Source organism: Lampris incognitus, chromosome 3 (assembly GCF_029633865.1).
Source record: "Lampris incognitus isolate fLamInc1 chromosome 3, fLamInc1.hap2, whole genome shotgun sequence".
Taxonomy (NCBI): Eukaryota; Metazoa; Chordata; class Actinopteri; order Lampriformes; family Lampridae; genus Lampris; species Lampris incognitus.
In genome coordinates, this window is record NC_079213.1 from 112,322,351 (window position 1) to 112,337,528 (window position 15,178).

A 15,178-nucleotide genomic window follows, 5' to 3' on the forward strand; every position below is an offset into this window, starting at 1 on the left:
TGAAAGTTACTGAATACATATTCTGTGTTGTTACATATATCTGAAAGTTACTGAATACATATTCTGTGTTGTTACATATATCTGAAGTTACTGAATACATATTCTGTGTTGCTACATATATATGAAAGTTACTGAATACATATTCTGTGTTGTTACATATATCTGAAAGTTACTGAATACATATTCTGTGTTGTTACATATATCTGAAGTTACTGAATACATATTCTGTTTCGTTACATATATCTGAAAGTTACTGCATAAGAATTCTGTTTTGTTAACTATATCTAAGTTACAACTGAAAGCTCTTATTTTTGCCCCAAAGAGTGAATAAATGCTATAATGCAATTTAAAATGCAGTTTCTACTGTTTCTATCAAATTGCAACCCCCCTCCCCCAAGATCAGGTGGAGGGGTCCTCAGGGTAGATCAGAAATACGCAGGGGGTCCAGGACCCCAAAAAGGTTGAGAACCACTGTCTTAGAGAGCTGTTGAGAAAAGGATGAGGGGCGCTCACCTCTCCCCAGTTGCTCTGGAGATTTCCGTGGGTGACCTTTTATTCGCAAGCATACCTTTCTCTGACCTCTTGGCCATTATTGTGAGATGTTGTTTCTGTCCTGAGCTGGATCCCCAGGTCTGGCCAAGAGCATTGTGTTATGTCACGAGAGCCGTCAGAAGCGTGAGGGGGCGTCTGTGTGATCCTTCACCCCAGTATGGCGGGTGATTGAGTCATTGCTGTAACATCAAACCCGCCTTACCTCAGTGTTGTAACAGCCAAAGACCCTCTTCCTACCATACTACCACCGGTTAAGCCCCGTCAATGTAAACTAACAGTGCTGACCGCTGGGAGACGGCCGTGTCTGAGCCCCTCTCTGTTGGCATACCACACGGGGGCTTTGTGACGGACCACTTCCTTGTTTTGAGAGGAGGACGGAGAACATGCTGACGCTGTCATGCTGTTTTTTTTTCTTCGTCTCCCCCTCCACACCCCCCCCCCATTCGTTTGAAGAGAAGGCGGCTCTTTAAAATATCCCTTTAGCCGAAGCCGCTTTCCCTCAACGTCAGGCCTCATTGTTTCACGTTTCAACAAGCTTAGTTTAGGCCAAGGTCTTGTTTTCATTATTCCAATTGCAGAGCCTTTGTCTGTGATTTCTGCCCCCCCCCCCCCACACACACACACAGTCAGATCCTGCACTGGCCCCCAGCCACAAATAAGAGATGTGGACAACGTGATAGTGTGCGACTTTGGCCAGTAGCTGCCAAGAAGCCCCAAAAACAGTTAATGCATTTTTACATAAAGTGCCAATAGCTGGCATGTTTTCTGTCTCAATCACATTTGGTCATCTTCCTTGTACTTAAAACTGGTGTCGTGTTCATTGGGAAGCTGCTGTGAAGTTTGCACAGTGGAATAGCAATGCCTTACGAGAGACAAACCTGTGATTAAAAAGGAGTCGCCGTTTTGAAGTCGCATATATGCCTGGGAAAACCCAGGTGAGGAAGGGGAATAACAACCTCATCACCGCCTGCAACATCTACTATTGTTGCATGGGTTCATTATGACGCCCCCCTTTCAAGTAAGCACAGCAACTGTCCCAGCCATATAATAATCACGGTGTCCATGGCAAACCAGTGCAGCGCCTTAGCATTTTTCCAACCTTTCATTGCCATGCCAACCACCATAACACAGGAAGTCTGAGCGGCGAACAGATGAGGGTCTTTATTTCCTGGATACCGGTGTTATGACTTTAATGCACAAAGAACAAGTTACTGGTCTGTGGAAGACAGCCCCGAATGAGGGATTTCTGCTGCTAATATTGACTTTTTGCTTTTCTAAACTATAATTGCTGCATATTGTACGACGGCATCGCTTATTGATCAAATGTATCTATATTCCTTCTGTGAGGTCTGTGAGGCAAACACGATGAAGACACAGATATACCTCTTATCCTTTGCTGCGTAGTTCATGACACCTTTTTTCAGAATAAAACCTGGTCCGTCCCACAGCATGGATTCCTTTTCAGATTAAAACGTAAGCCGTAGAACAGCACCTGGCATATAAACATTAAAAAGAAGCTAACAACACAACAACAACTTAGTTTTGTATAGCGCCTTTCACGGAACCCAAGCACGCTTTACACTATAGATGGAAAAATATATATACAGGGCATACTCTGAATCACAGTATAAATGCTACGACAACAGCAATAGAAAACATCCATGATGCAAGTCTAAAACAAAACTACGATAAAAACAACCATAAACCGCTGTTTAAGGTGCGATGAAGAAAGTTGAATCCGTTCATCTGGACACAACGTTTACCGAGACAAACATTTCATCACTCGTCTAAGGGACTTCTTCGGTCTCAACTGACTGCAGGTATCCTCAGCCTGGTTGCAATCGCAGCATTGTAAGATGGTGACAGATGTACTCTTAGCCCCCCCCCCCCCCCCCGGTTCAGGGATGGTCGTTCCCTCTTCACATAGGTGGCCTCTTTGACGCCCCGTTCAAACCAGCGATCCTCCCTATCAAGGATGGTCACATCCTCATCCCTGAAAGAGTGGCCACCGGCCTGTAGATGGTGTAGGCCGGGGATAGGCAACATGGTCCAGAAAGGTTCGGTGTGGGTGCAGGTCTTTGTTCCAACCAAGCAGTTACACACCTGATTCTATTAGTCAACCAATAGTCTTTGCTAAGGACCTTGACTTGTAGACTCAGGTGTGTAACTCCTTGGTTGGAACAAAGACCTGCACCCACACCGGACCTTTCTGGACCATGTTGCCTATCCCTGGTGTAGACTGTGGAGTCCTGGCCTCATGTGTTAGCGCTCATGTGTTGTGCCATCCTGTTGATCAGCATCTGTTTGTTTCCCCCGATGTACAAGTCAGGGCAGTCCTCCTGGCACTTGACAGTGTACACTATATTGCTCTGTTTGTACCAGGGGACCTGGTCCTTGGGGTGGACCAGTTTCTGGCACAGTGTGTTTTGGGGTTTGAAAGCAACTGAGACATGATGATTGGAAAATGTGTCTCAACTGTTCAGACAATCCCGCCACATAGGGACTCACCACTGGTTTGTGCTTAGACAGCTGTTGTCCTTCTCCTCTCTCTGGTCGGCTGGTGCACTGTTTGGGCTTCTTCTTGGCTTTGACAAAAGGATAACCACGCTTAACCAGGGCCTGTTTAATGTGGGGTTTCTCCCCTTCCCCGGCTGCTGGGTCAGTGGGGACGTTGTCAGCTCGGTGGTCCAGCGTCCTGATGGCTCCTAGTTTGTGCTCCAGTGGATGATGAGATTCAAACCTTAAGTACTGATCAGTATGTCTTCAAATGTCCCCCATCACCAAGTGTAATTTTAGTGTCAGAAGGCTAAGCTGTCATGTTCCACACCCTCCCTGGTGAACTTGATGTGGTGTCCACAGAGTTCATGTGGTCGGTGAAATGTGCTACATCCTCAGATTTAATTTTAACCCAGGTGTTGTTCACACATCTGAACCAATGGCTAGGTGGTGTCCCTGGATAGGACATCAGAGCCCTCTTCTCCGCTACCTCCATGTACAAGTTGTTCACTACAGGTGAGACTGGGGAACCTATAGCACACCCATGCTTCTGCCTATAGTGCTGCCCCCTGTATGTGAAGTACGTGGACTGAAGACACAGCTTCAGGAGCAGGCACATTTGGTCAGTGTTAAGGGTGGTCCTATTGCTAAGGGTGGGGTCACGCTATTCCCCCCAGTCCCCCCCCCCCAAACAGGCGCCCTGACCGACCAGAGGCGGTGCTAGTGCAGCGACCAGGACACATACCCACATCCGACTTCCCACCTGCAGACACGGCCAATTGTGTCTGTAGGGTCCGGAGGTAACACGGGGATTCAAACCGGGCATCCCGTGTTGGTAGACAACAGAACAGACCGCCACGCTACCCGGACGCACCAAATGTGTTTTTATGGTTAATTTTTTTCATTTTATTTTTATGTCACAGGTCTGACACGCATAGTACAGCTGGACCTGGACCTGAAATATAGAACCAACATCAGGGACCTTTTCCATGAGTTTGATCGCTTCCCGCCCGGAGCAGTCATCGGCATCGCGAGAGAGATGCAGCCGGTTTACAGGTAGGACGCCTTACACATTACACTGGTCAACACAATTTTTCTTGCATGGGGTTTTTCAACGGATTCTAGCTAACTTTTGGGTGCTGAATCCAAACCTGGCATTAGTTTTTGCTTATCACATCAGGTTTTTGAACTATGAAAAATCATTATTTTTGAGAAAACAGCAATTTTACACTCGAAGTTAAAAAAAACACTGTTGCATTAGAAGATCGATAGATGCAAAAATGATTACAATGAATAAATAAACACTCAGCCTAGCATGAAATTACTTAGGACATGAATAGGGGTCATTTTTATCCCCACCAAGATTGCCGGACTAGATGGTCAACTTTTGTAAAATCCTGAATAAGGAGCATACAGATAGCACATAAACGTGATGGGATGGAGCAAATCTGAGCTCAGATTTGGATTCAGCAGCCCAAAATTTGCCAAAAACAGTTTCCAAAGTCCATGCAACAAAAGAAAACCAGCGTTATCTAGCGGGGAAACGTTCACTAAGTGTTATCCCACCAAGCCGGACTGAAACTTTGAGGTATACTCTACCGTGACCCCTCACACACGATATGTCTTTTGTCTCATCTGCACTGCAGAGGTGCAGAAGCCTTCTGTATGTGAACAGGGTAGTTATGGTGGTGGTCACCCGCTCTGCTTCGCAGACCACCTGTGGTAGCCAGGTGTCGATTAGTGCATCCAACCACCTCCTCAATTTCCTTTCTTCTCCCTCCCTTTTCCCCCGAGTTGTACACGCTTTCCTCGCTGTCTTTGTTGTCCTTTACCCTCGATGGCATGCAGTAATATGCAGCCAACCAAGTGTCTCGCCTTTTGCAGATTTTATGTGGGGAGAACGTCGGAAGTCGCGCCTCTCACGACGCTGAATAATAATCACTTTGTCAGAGTTGTCGAAGTCCTCATTTTGTCAACTCGTAGAAAAGTTCAGACTGTAGCACTAGAAAAACAACAGGAAGCGTGCAATGAGCTGCCGTCTCACGCCGTCTAGCGCCGTGTGGCTGTTGTCAAGGACAAGGATTCGAGATGCGGCAGAGCGGGCTCGGTCGGAGGTTTGGTCGATACCGACCACGTGGGCCATTACCGCCAGGAGACGGCTGCTAAAAGCCGAAAGTCGGAGATAACACCTTCTGATTTGTGTGAGCTCACCAGCTGGCCCGAGGTCTTCCTCTTGAGCGACAGTCACAGCAGTACTCTGCTGTGCCCTGCTGCACTGTGTGTGAGAGCTCGCTGGTCCGAGGTCTTCCTCTTGAGCAACAGTCACAGCAGTACTCTGCTGTGCCCTGCTGCACTGTGTGTGAGAGCTCGCTGGTCCGAGGTCTTCCTCTTGAGCAACAGTCACAGCAGTACTCTGCTGTGCCCTGCTGCACTGTGTGTGTGTGGTGGAATGTGGAGTTGGAAGAATTGTGCTGTCAAGATGTAAACGTGAGACTTGAGAGTGGGTGCGATGAGGGAGCAGAGAGGAGACTGTCCAGAGGGTGTAGGGAACAAGAAGGACCAAGAGAAGACAGTGTGTGTGTGTGTGTGTGTGTGTGTGATGGTGAAATCTTTCATTTGAGTGTTGTCTTACTGAAAGTCATTCTGGGGCTTTTGGTATTGTGGGGGGGGGGCACAGAAACAGGAAGCTGATCCTCACATCTCTCTTTCTCACTACTTCGACCTCTCTCTGTGTCTGTCTCTTGATAAAACACGCTATGAAATAAGAACGGGGCTCAAATAAAACGGGATACAGAAGACTGGTTTGTCTCTAGGACTGATCAGTATTTGTGAATGGGAGTAATTCCACGCAGGTGTGCTGCATGCTTCAAACTCAGTCCAGTCCAGTATCTCTGATGGCTTCCCTCCATACGGTCAGACTGGAGAGTTCTGCAGCTGGGTGAAGCCGGCTTGTTAAAGTCCACCCGTTGAACAGGTGTGAAAGTGGGCTGCATGCCTTGAATTGGTGTCACTGATTCTGCTCGGCTGAGCCTTTGCTTACAACCGTTCGTACCGCCGCGAAAGCTGCCGGTCATTAAGAACGGCGACGAAACTCTCCGAGAGCATCCGACCGCAACCACGTTTGTTGGACTCTTCGCATTGGGATTAAAAAGTAATAAGAATAAACTTTATATCGCACCTTTCTAGGTGTCTTACACAACAGCATAAAATCATGCACATAGTCGAGGTAAAACAACAAACTACAATACACATAATAGGACGCAATGCCAGATCCGCTCCGCAGAACGAGGTAAAACACGGCCAGGATAAAGTCACAACAGCATAATTAAAAAAAAGTAAAAACACTGAAAGCAAAACCCACTGAACCCGTGTAGGAGGCCCTCCACCCTGAGTTGACAAATAACGCTAAAACGCCAAATAACGCCGGCCGAGCAGAACTGGGATGCTTCCCATTACTGTCAAACACACAAAAATGGCAGTAACATCATGAACACACTTAAATTCAAGTCCAAAAAACACACTTCCATTCAAAGGCACTAAAAACCCAAGAGCTGGACCCTGAAAACAGCCCCCTCAGTCAGCTGGTGATGAAGCTAGGCAACCAGGCTCCCACCAGCACTGACTCAAAACCCGGGACCTTCTTGCTGTGAGGCGACTGCGCTAACCACTGCACCACCGTGCCGCCCTAAGACATTTCCACTACGGGGAAATAGCCAAGAAAATAACCAACTTCCTGATATGAACCCCAGAAGAGACACTGTCAGGTGTCTGCTGGCCCTCCACCTGGGACTGTAAAGTTAGGTGAAACGTGTCGTGTGCAGCAGTCAGAGAACGGACTGCGTCAGTATAATGCAGAACCCGCACAGCTGACAGCTGCATACTTTATATGTAATATGGGATCCATGTCATACATGTCATACATGTGATCATGTCATACATGTGATCCATGTCATACATGTGATCCATGTCATACATGTGATCCATGTCATACATGTGATCATATCATGCATGTGAACCATGTCATAGATGTGATCCATGTCATACATGTGATTCATATCAGACATGTGATCAATGTAATACATGTGAACCATGTCATGCATGTGATCCGTGTCATGCATGTGATCCATGTCATGCATGTGATCCGTGTCATACATGTGATCCATGTCATATACATGATCCATGTAATACATGTGATCACATGTAATACATGTCATACATGTGATCCATATCACACATGTGATCCATATCATACATGTGATCCGTGTAATACATGTGATCCATGTAATACATGTGATCCATGTCATGCATGTGATCCATGTGACTCTTGTGTACACGGCTTTGGGAGGATGTTGTGTTCATGCCAGTAAAGCTGTTTGAATTGAACCGAGAGAGATGTGGAGGGAGCTTCCTGCCTTAATTGACAACCTTTTGTTCTGAGGCTTTGAACTGCTCTTTTCAGGAGGACCTTCTCCAGGGAACTGAAAATAATGAAACGGTCTGGGTAGGACAGGGGAGAGAGGGAGCCGGGGAGGGGATCCAATTTAGCTCCGGTTGCATATCATCAATCTCAAGAATGCTTTGAAAGCACTTTTTTCTTTTTGTCTCCCTGTGCACGTCTCTCCTGAGGCGTGGACGTGGACGAGATGAATCTTTTCCCTTCCCTCTGCCTTGCTTTTGAAGAACCCACTTATTTGAATTATGGTGAGCTACACGGCGAGCGTGCTATTTGACAAAGCCTGATGCCGAATTATCGAGGCGGTAAACTGGTCTTGGAGATATTCGGACGTTTCCAAGTTGACCATTTTGCCCACGCTGCAGTTTTTTAGCAACCGCTGAACTTTTGTACACGAGTGTGGACCAGCAGGGACGTACTGGGACTGTTGAGTACACATTATCAAAGTGTGAGATGTCTAGACCACATATATACCCCTGTATAGAATTCTGCACATACTGGTCTGAGTTATCTGGAGTTATTCTAGTGATGACATATCCGGATTTACATATCCCGGTATGAAATATGCACGCCTGACAGAATCAGAACCACAATCTCAGAGATACTGCACATACGCACTGTAATGATCTTTGGCTGATTATATGTGCAGCGACCAGGACACATACCCACACCGGCTTCCCACCCGCACACACGGCCAGTTGTGTCTGTAGGGACGCCCGACCGAGCCGGAGGTAACACGGGGATTCGAACCGGCGAGCCCCGTGTTGGTAGGCTACGGAATAGGCCGCTACGCTACCCGGACGCCCCGCCATGCATGCACATGGATGGGCGTGTGCAGTCAGTTGCAGGGCGATAAACGTTCTCCTGTTACTACATACTGGGCTCCGGTTTCCTCCCACGGTCCACAGACGTGTAGGTCAGGTGACTAAACTGGCCCTGGGTGTGAAGGGTCGGCCCTGTGATGGACCGACAGACCGCCCAGGGTGTCTCCCCGCCTGCCGCCCAGTGACTGCTGGGGTAGGCTCCAGCATCGCCGCCACCCCAACTGGGGCAAGCGGCCTGGATAATGGATGGATGGATGGATGGATGGATGGATGGATGGATGGATGGATGATTATATGTGTGCAGATATAAAGATGTGCTCAAGCGCCACATGAGGATGTGCGCCATAGAGGACTCCAGCTGGGAGACGGTGGCCCTGGACAGACAGAGGTGGCGCTCCGCAGTAAGGCGGTCGAGAACAGCTGTTGAACAAAAGAGACAAGTAGCCTGTGCTAAGGCCCACCATGCAGGACACAACAGACCGACTCAAACAACATCCGTCTGGGACAAACATGGACGACCTTGTGGCTCCGATGCGGCCCGACGGCCCACAGACGTCGTCATGGTTTCCATGGCCTGCCGAAGGTGAAGATATATGTTGTGTGTGTGTGTGTGTGTGTGTTTTATCCACACTCATGAGGACCTGACGTCTTCATGAGTTTAGTAAAGTCCGCACCACCTTTTCATTGTGGGACCCCAAAAAAATGTCCCTGTTGGGGGAAAGGGTCGTTTCTGGGCAGGGGGGTCAGGTCTAGGACAAGGGTCAAGGTTCATGTTAGTGTGTGTGTGTGTGTGTGTGTGTACTTTTGTTCAATGCATTTACACAGCGCTTACCCAGCTGCGACAGCCACTCGAGTCGCTTTCCAGCTAACGCCTCACGTTCACACCCGCGCTCGTACAGCGACGGTGGCGTGCACCCTAACGGCAACAACCAGCCGGTCGGGGGCAGGCAGGGGCGAGGTGCCTTGCTCAGGGGCGCCGCCACATTTTTACCAGGAGGAGTCGACGATCGAACCGGCAGCCCTCCGGTTACCACGTGACCTGCTCTGCCCCTCGGCTGCTGCCGCCCCCTGGTGGCGGCTGGGTGCAGACAGGTCGGGGATTCGTCCACACATGTGCGTCCGCCGCCGCTGCTGAGCTCGTGTGTCTGGCTTAGCCACATTCCAGCAGCGGCGGCGGCGGCGGCGCCTCGCCGAGCTCCAGGAACGCCACACGTATCCGTATCCGCTCGGCCGCTGTAGCCGAGCTGTGGCCAGTCAACCAGGGTACCCTTCTAATGTCTCCCTGCTCCCCCCCCCCCCGCCCAACGCACACACACATACACACACACACACAAACACACACACACACAAACACACAACACACATAGCACACCTTCACATCCTTTACCACCAACCCACCTCACCGGCTGAAATTTACAGGATCACAACAAATACATCACTTCCCCATCATGCTGCAACGTATGTGTGTGTGTGTGTGTGTGTGTGTGTGTGTGTGTGTGTGTGTGTGCATGTGTATGTGTGTGTGTGTGTGTGTGTGTGTTTTCTCTGTGGGAATGTTCACACTTGGGGATCAGATGCCAGCAAATGAGCCTGTTTGCTGCAGCTCAGGTTCCCCCTACTTGCAGAACAGTGTGTAGTGTTTTGTAGTTCAGCAGTCTATTGTGTAGTGTGCTGGTGTGGTGTGGTGTAGTGTGCTGGTGTGGTGTGTAGTAGTATGCTGGTGTGGTGTGTAGTAGTATGCTGGTGTGGTGTGGTGTGGTGTGTAGTAGTGTGCTGCTGTGGTGTGGTGTAGTGTGCTGGTGTGGTGTAGTGTGCTGGTGTGGTGTGTAGTAGTATGCTGGTGTGGTGTGGTGTATTGTGGTGGTGTGGTGTGGTGTGGTGTAGTGTGGTGGTGTAGTGTGGTGTGGTGTGGTGTAGTGTGGTGGTGTAGTGTGGTGGTGTGGTGTATTGTGGTGGTGTGGTGTGGTGTGGTGTGGTATAGTGTGGTGGTGTAGTGTGGTGTGGTGTGGTGTAGTGTGGTGGTGTAGTGTGGTGTGGTGTGGTGTAGTGTGGTGGTGTAGTGTGGTGGTGTGGTGTATTGTGGTGGTGTGGTGTATTGTGGTGGTGTGGTGTGGTGTATTGTGGTGGTGTGGTGGTGTGGTGTGTAACCATGTCCAGAGTAACAGTATTCTACATTCTTTTAATGAGGACGTGTTGGCAGCACCGGACCGTTGTGAAGTTTGCAGTTTAAGTCACAGAGGGCGCTGTTGGACTCTGCCTTCCTCAGGGCAGCCGTCTCCGATGTGGACTTCTGCCCAGTTCACACTACATTTTGTAGCCCTGACCACCCCCCCACCCCCCACCCCCAGCAGTTCCTGGAGCTCCTGGACCAAAGCCCCACATCGGAGGCAGATTGGCGCTGGCTCAGCGCTCACAAATTGCCACTCGAGCCCTCTGAACCGTTCACAGATGCATCGCGGACCCCCCCCCCCCCAGACACCTAGCAGGCTACATATCCGGACCGGTGGGGAGTCCAGATCCTGTCGTGTGACACGTGTCGGGACCTGGTTGTGACTGGCAGTGAGGGCGGTAACGAGTTGATCAAGTTGCATTTTTTTATCGCGCTTTTCCAGCTGCAACAGCCACTCAGAGCACTTTACAGTTAATTCACCCACACACACACACACACACACACACACACACACACACACACACACACACACCCACACACACCCACACACACCCACACACACTCACACACACACACACACACACACACACACACACACCGATGGCATGGACGTGTTGGAAACGCCGGTTGTCTGTGACTGAAGGAGGCATGCTGCAGCCTGTCACCAGGTCCGCTAGAGTGGCGTTTGTTATGCCTCCTGGTGAGACGCTGCCTGGAGGCGCTTTGAGAGGCGAGGCTTTAGGGCAGAGTCGGTCGTCAGCTGGCGCCCGTGTGTATACATCCCAGTAATGAGCTGGCCCATTTGAGTCCCGGCTAAGGCACAGGTGCATTCTGGTCCAGCCGAGGCCGACACGGTGGATAAATACTGCTGTGGACCACTGGGGGAAGGCTGCTGGTGGTGGAGCTCATAACCTGTCAGCCGTATCAGGGGGGCCGCCGCTGAGGGGTTCGGGGCCCACCTCGGCCTCTGTCTACGGGGAGAAACCCAGCAGGTCATGGCTGCTGTGCTGCATGGAGGCGGCCGGCAGCATGGAGCCAAGGCCACTCTGAGAGAGACTCATGGGTCCAGAGCTGGGGCCACCGTGAGAGAGACTAATGGATCCCAAGCTGGGGCCATGCTGAGAGAGACTTATGGGTCCCAAGCTGGGGCCATGCTGAGAGAGACTAATGGATCCCAAGCTGGGGCCACCGTGAGAGAGACTCCAAGCTGGGGCCACTCTGAGAGAGACTCATGGGTCCCAAGCTGGGGCCACTGTTAGAGAGACTCATGGGTCCCAAGCTGGGGCCACTGTTAGAGAGACTCATGGGTCCTAAGCTGGGGCCACTCTGAGAGAGACTCATGGGTCCCAAGCTGGGGCCACTGTTAGAGAGACTCATGGGTCCCAAGCTGGGGCCACTGTTAGAGAGACTCATGGGTCCCAAGCTGGGGCCACTGTTAGAGAGACTCATGGGTCCCAAGCTGGGGCCACTCTGAGAGAGACTCATGGGGCCCAAGCTGGGGCCACTGTTAGAGAGACTCATGGGTCCCAAGCTGGGGCCACCGTGAGAGAGACTCATGGGTCCCAAGCTGGGCCCACTCTGAGAGAGATTCATGGGTCCCGAGCTGGGGCCTGAGAGAGACTCATGGGTCCAGAGCTGGGGCCACTCTGAGAGAGACTCATGGGTCCCAAGCTGGGGCCACTGTGAGAGAGACTCATGGGTCCCAAGCTGGGGCCACCGTGAGAGAGACTCATGGGTCCCAAGCTGGGGCCACTCTGAGAGAGACTCATGGGTCCCAAGCTGGGGCCACTGTGAGAGAGACTCATGGGTCCAAAGCTGGGGCCACTGTTAGAGAGACTCATGGGTCCCAAGCTGGGGCCACTGTTAGAGAGACTCATGGGTCCCAAGCTGGAGCCACTGTGAGAGAGACTCATGGGTCCCAAGTTGGGGCCACTCTGAGAGAGACTCATGGGTCCCAAGCTGGGGCCACTGTTAGAGAGACTCATGGGTCCCAAGCTGGGGCCACTCTGAGAGAGACTCATGGGTCCCAAGCTGGAGCCACTGTGAGAGAGACTCATGGGTCCCAAGCTGGGGCCACTCTGAGAGAGACTCATGGGTCCCAAGCTGGGGCCACTGTTAGAGAGACTCATGGGTCCCAAGCTGGGGCCACTGTTAGAGAGACTCATGGGTCCCAAGCTGGGGCCACCGTGAGAGAGACTCATGGGTCCCAAGCAGGGGCCACTGTGAGAGAGACTCATGGGTCCCAAGCTGGGCCCACTCTGAGAGAGACTCATGGGTCCCGAGCTGGGGCCACTGTGAGAGAGACTCATGGGTCCCAAGCTGGGGCCACTCTGAGAGAGACTCATGGGTCCAGAGCTGGGGCCACTCTGAGAGAGACTCATGGGTCCCAAGCTGGGGCCACTCTGAGAGAGACTCATGGGTCCCAAGCTGGGGCCACCCTGAGAGAGACTCATGGGTCCCAAGCAGGGGCCACTGTGAGAGAGACTCATGGGTCCCAAGCTGGGGCCACTCTGAGAGAGACTCATGGGTCCCGTGTTACAGTCCATGATCAGAGTGAAAAGTTCTGCGTCATCACTTTTGTTTATATCATCAGTATTTGATTTACTTTTTTATATAGAGGTGGATTTTTTGTTTTTAATTTTTCTGTTGTCGTGAAATTGCTACACTGTTGCTTTTTTCATTGCGTCACACAAGTTTGTTGTTATTTTACTAATGTTTGCTGTTTGCGTTACCTTTTCAATAAACGTTTGTAACTAAGTTTGCTAAAAGTAGTCCGTCTCAACATGCCGTTGGAACCACTGCATCTCAAAGTATATGCAACTTGTATATATTCATATATTGAATATTGTACATATATATATTCTCTGCACCTTTTGGACTTTAGCGAGACCATTGCACAAGGTCGGAGTAGCCGGGGGCTCGAACCCAGGACCACGCTAAGCACTGCGCCGCCGTGCGTATTCGTAATACGTCGTGCGGTCTCATCACGCGGCCCACGTTACAGAGTAAACTGGATGTACCTCACATGCGGGGGGAAGATGGAGGACAGGGAAGGTGTGTTTGGAAGTGGTTCTACCCACTTTTCAAAACACAAGTCACTCGATTACACAATGCAGTACGACACGTGGGAAAACTTGTGGAAACACCTGCAGTGATAAACGGGTTGGAGCGCTGGTTTCTGCAGGACGTCCACATTCGGAGGGAAAAAACCCCGTCTGTAGTGTTGCGTCGTTTCCCTTGTCACTTCTCGCGTATGTTTCCATGATAAAACGTAGTGTGGAGAGCAGACAGACTCATTGGGGATTCCTCCTGGTGAAAGATCTTGGGGGGGGGGGTTCACGCCCTCGCCCCCGCCCCCCCCCCCCCCGTCGCCGCTCTGTGATGTAGTGTGAAAACCATGACGACGTCAAGATTCCCGGTGACAAGACAACAAGCTGTGTGGTGTGAACAGTACAGCGTTATGTAGTGTGAGCTGAGCTTTATTCTAACGGGCCATAAACGCCTCCTGTTCATCGGGCCAGAATAACGACACGGGGTCCGGTCCATCACGCCTCACTAGTCAATAACACTGGACACTGGCAGACGGATATAATATTAATGGCAAACGGCGAATTTTGTAGTTCTTCGATGCTTTGTGGCGATAAGTTTGGCTGTTAATATTAAAGAAACAGAATATTAAAGATGATTTGATCGCTTCCTGCTGCAGGTTGACGTTTTTTTCTCTTCCTAGTACATTTTGTGGTCGTGGGGTGGGGTGTAACCTCCGCTGCATATGGGAGATCAGTCGTGATCAGCCTCGGGTGTACTGAACTGACATGCTATATGCTTTATATTCTGCAGTGAGGCTGGGTCCTGAACTGACACCGACGTGAATGAGAACACAGGCGAACAGAAACCAGACAGAGAGACAGAGAGACAGACAGACAGACAGACAGAGAGACAGACAGAGAGACAGACAGACAGAGAGACAGACAGACAGAGAGACAGACAGAGAGACAAGAGAGACAGACAGACAGAGAGACAGACAGAGAGACAGAGAGACAGACAGACAGACAGAGAGACAGACAGACAGACAGACAGACAGACAGACAGACAGACAGACAGACAGACAGACAGACAGACAGACAGACAGACAGAGAGAGAGACAGACAGAGAGACAGAGAGACAAGAGAGACAGACAGACAGTCAGACAGAGAGAGACAGACAGAGAGACAGACAGACAGAGAGACAGAGAGAGACAGACAGTCAGACAGAGAGACAGACAGACAGAGAGAGACAGACAGACAGAGAGAGAGACAGACAGTCAGAGAGACAGACAGACAGAGAGAGACAGACAGACAGAGAGAGAGACAGACAGTCAGACAGAGAGACAGACAGTCAGACAGAGAGAGAGACAGAGAGACAGACAGACAGAGAGAGAGACAGACAGAGAGACAGACAGTCAGACAGACAGAGAGAGAGACAGACAGGCAGAGAGACAGACAGACAGAGAGAGAGACAGACAGAGAGACAGACAGTCAGACAGACAGAGAGACAGACAGAGAGACAGACAGACAGAGAGACAGAGAGAGAGACAGACAGACAGAGAGACAGACAGAGAGACAGACAGACAGAGAGAGGCATCAGCAGCTGCAGCACAATAGCGTACTGGCCCATACGAACTGTGCATACAGAGACATTCAG

At 50.5% G+C, this 15,178-nt stretch overlaps 1 protein-coding gene across 1 annotated transcript in view; it reads left to right on the forward strand.

Annotated features, from left to right (window-relative positions):
* The window catches only part of xxylt1 (xyloside xylosyltransferase 1), a 62,750-nt gene that overhangs the window by 30,267 nt on the left and 17,305 nt on the right, over positions 1 to 15,178 (forward strand). The window contains exon 4 of the mRNA XM_056277604.1: positions 3,972 to 4,104. Within this exon, the coding sequence (XP_056133579.1) occupies positions 3,972 to 4,104 (133 nt within the window). The remainder of the gene's footprint in view (positions 1 to 3,971; positions 4,105 to 15,178) is intronic.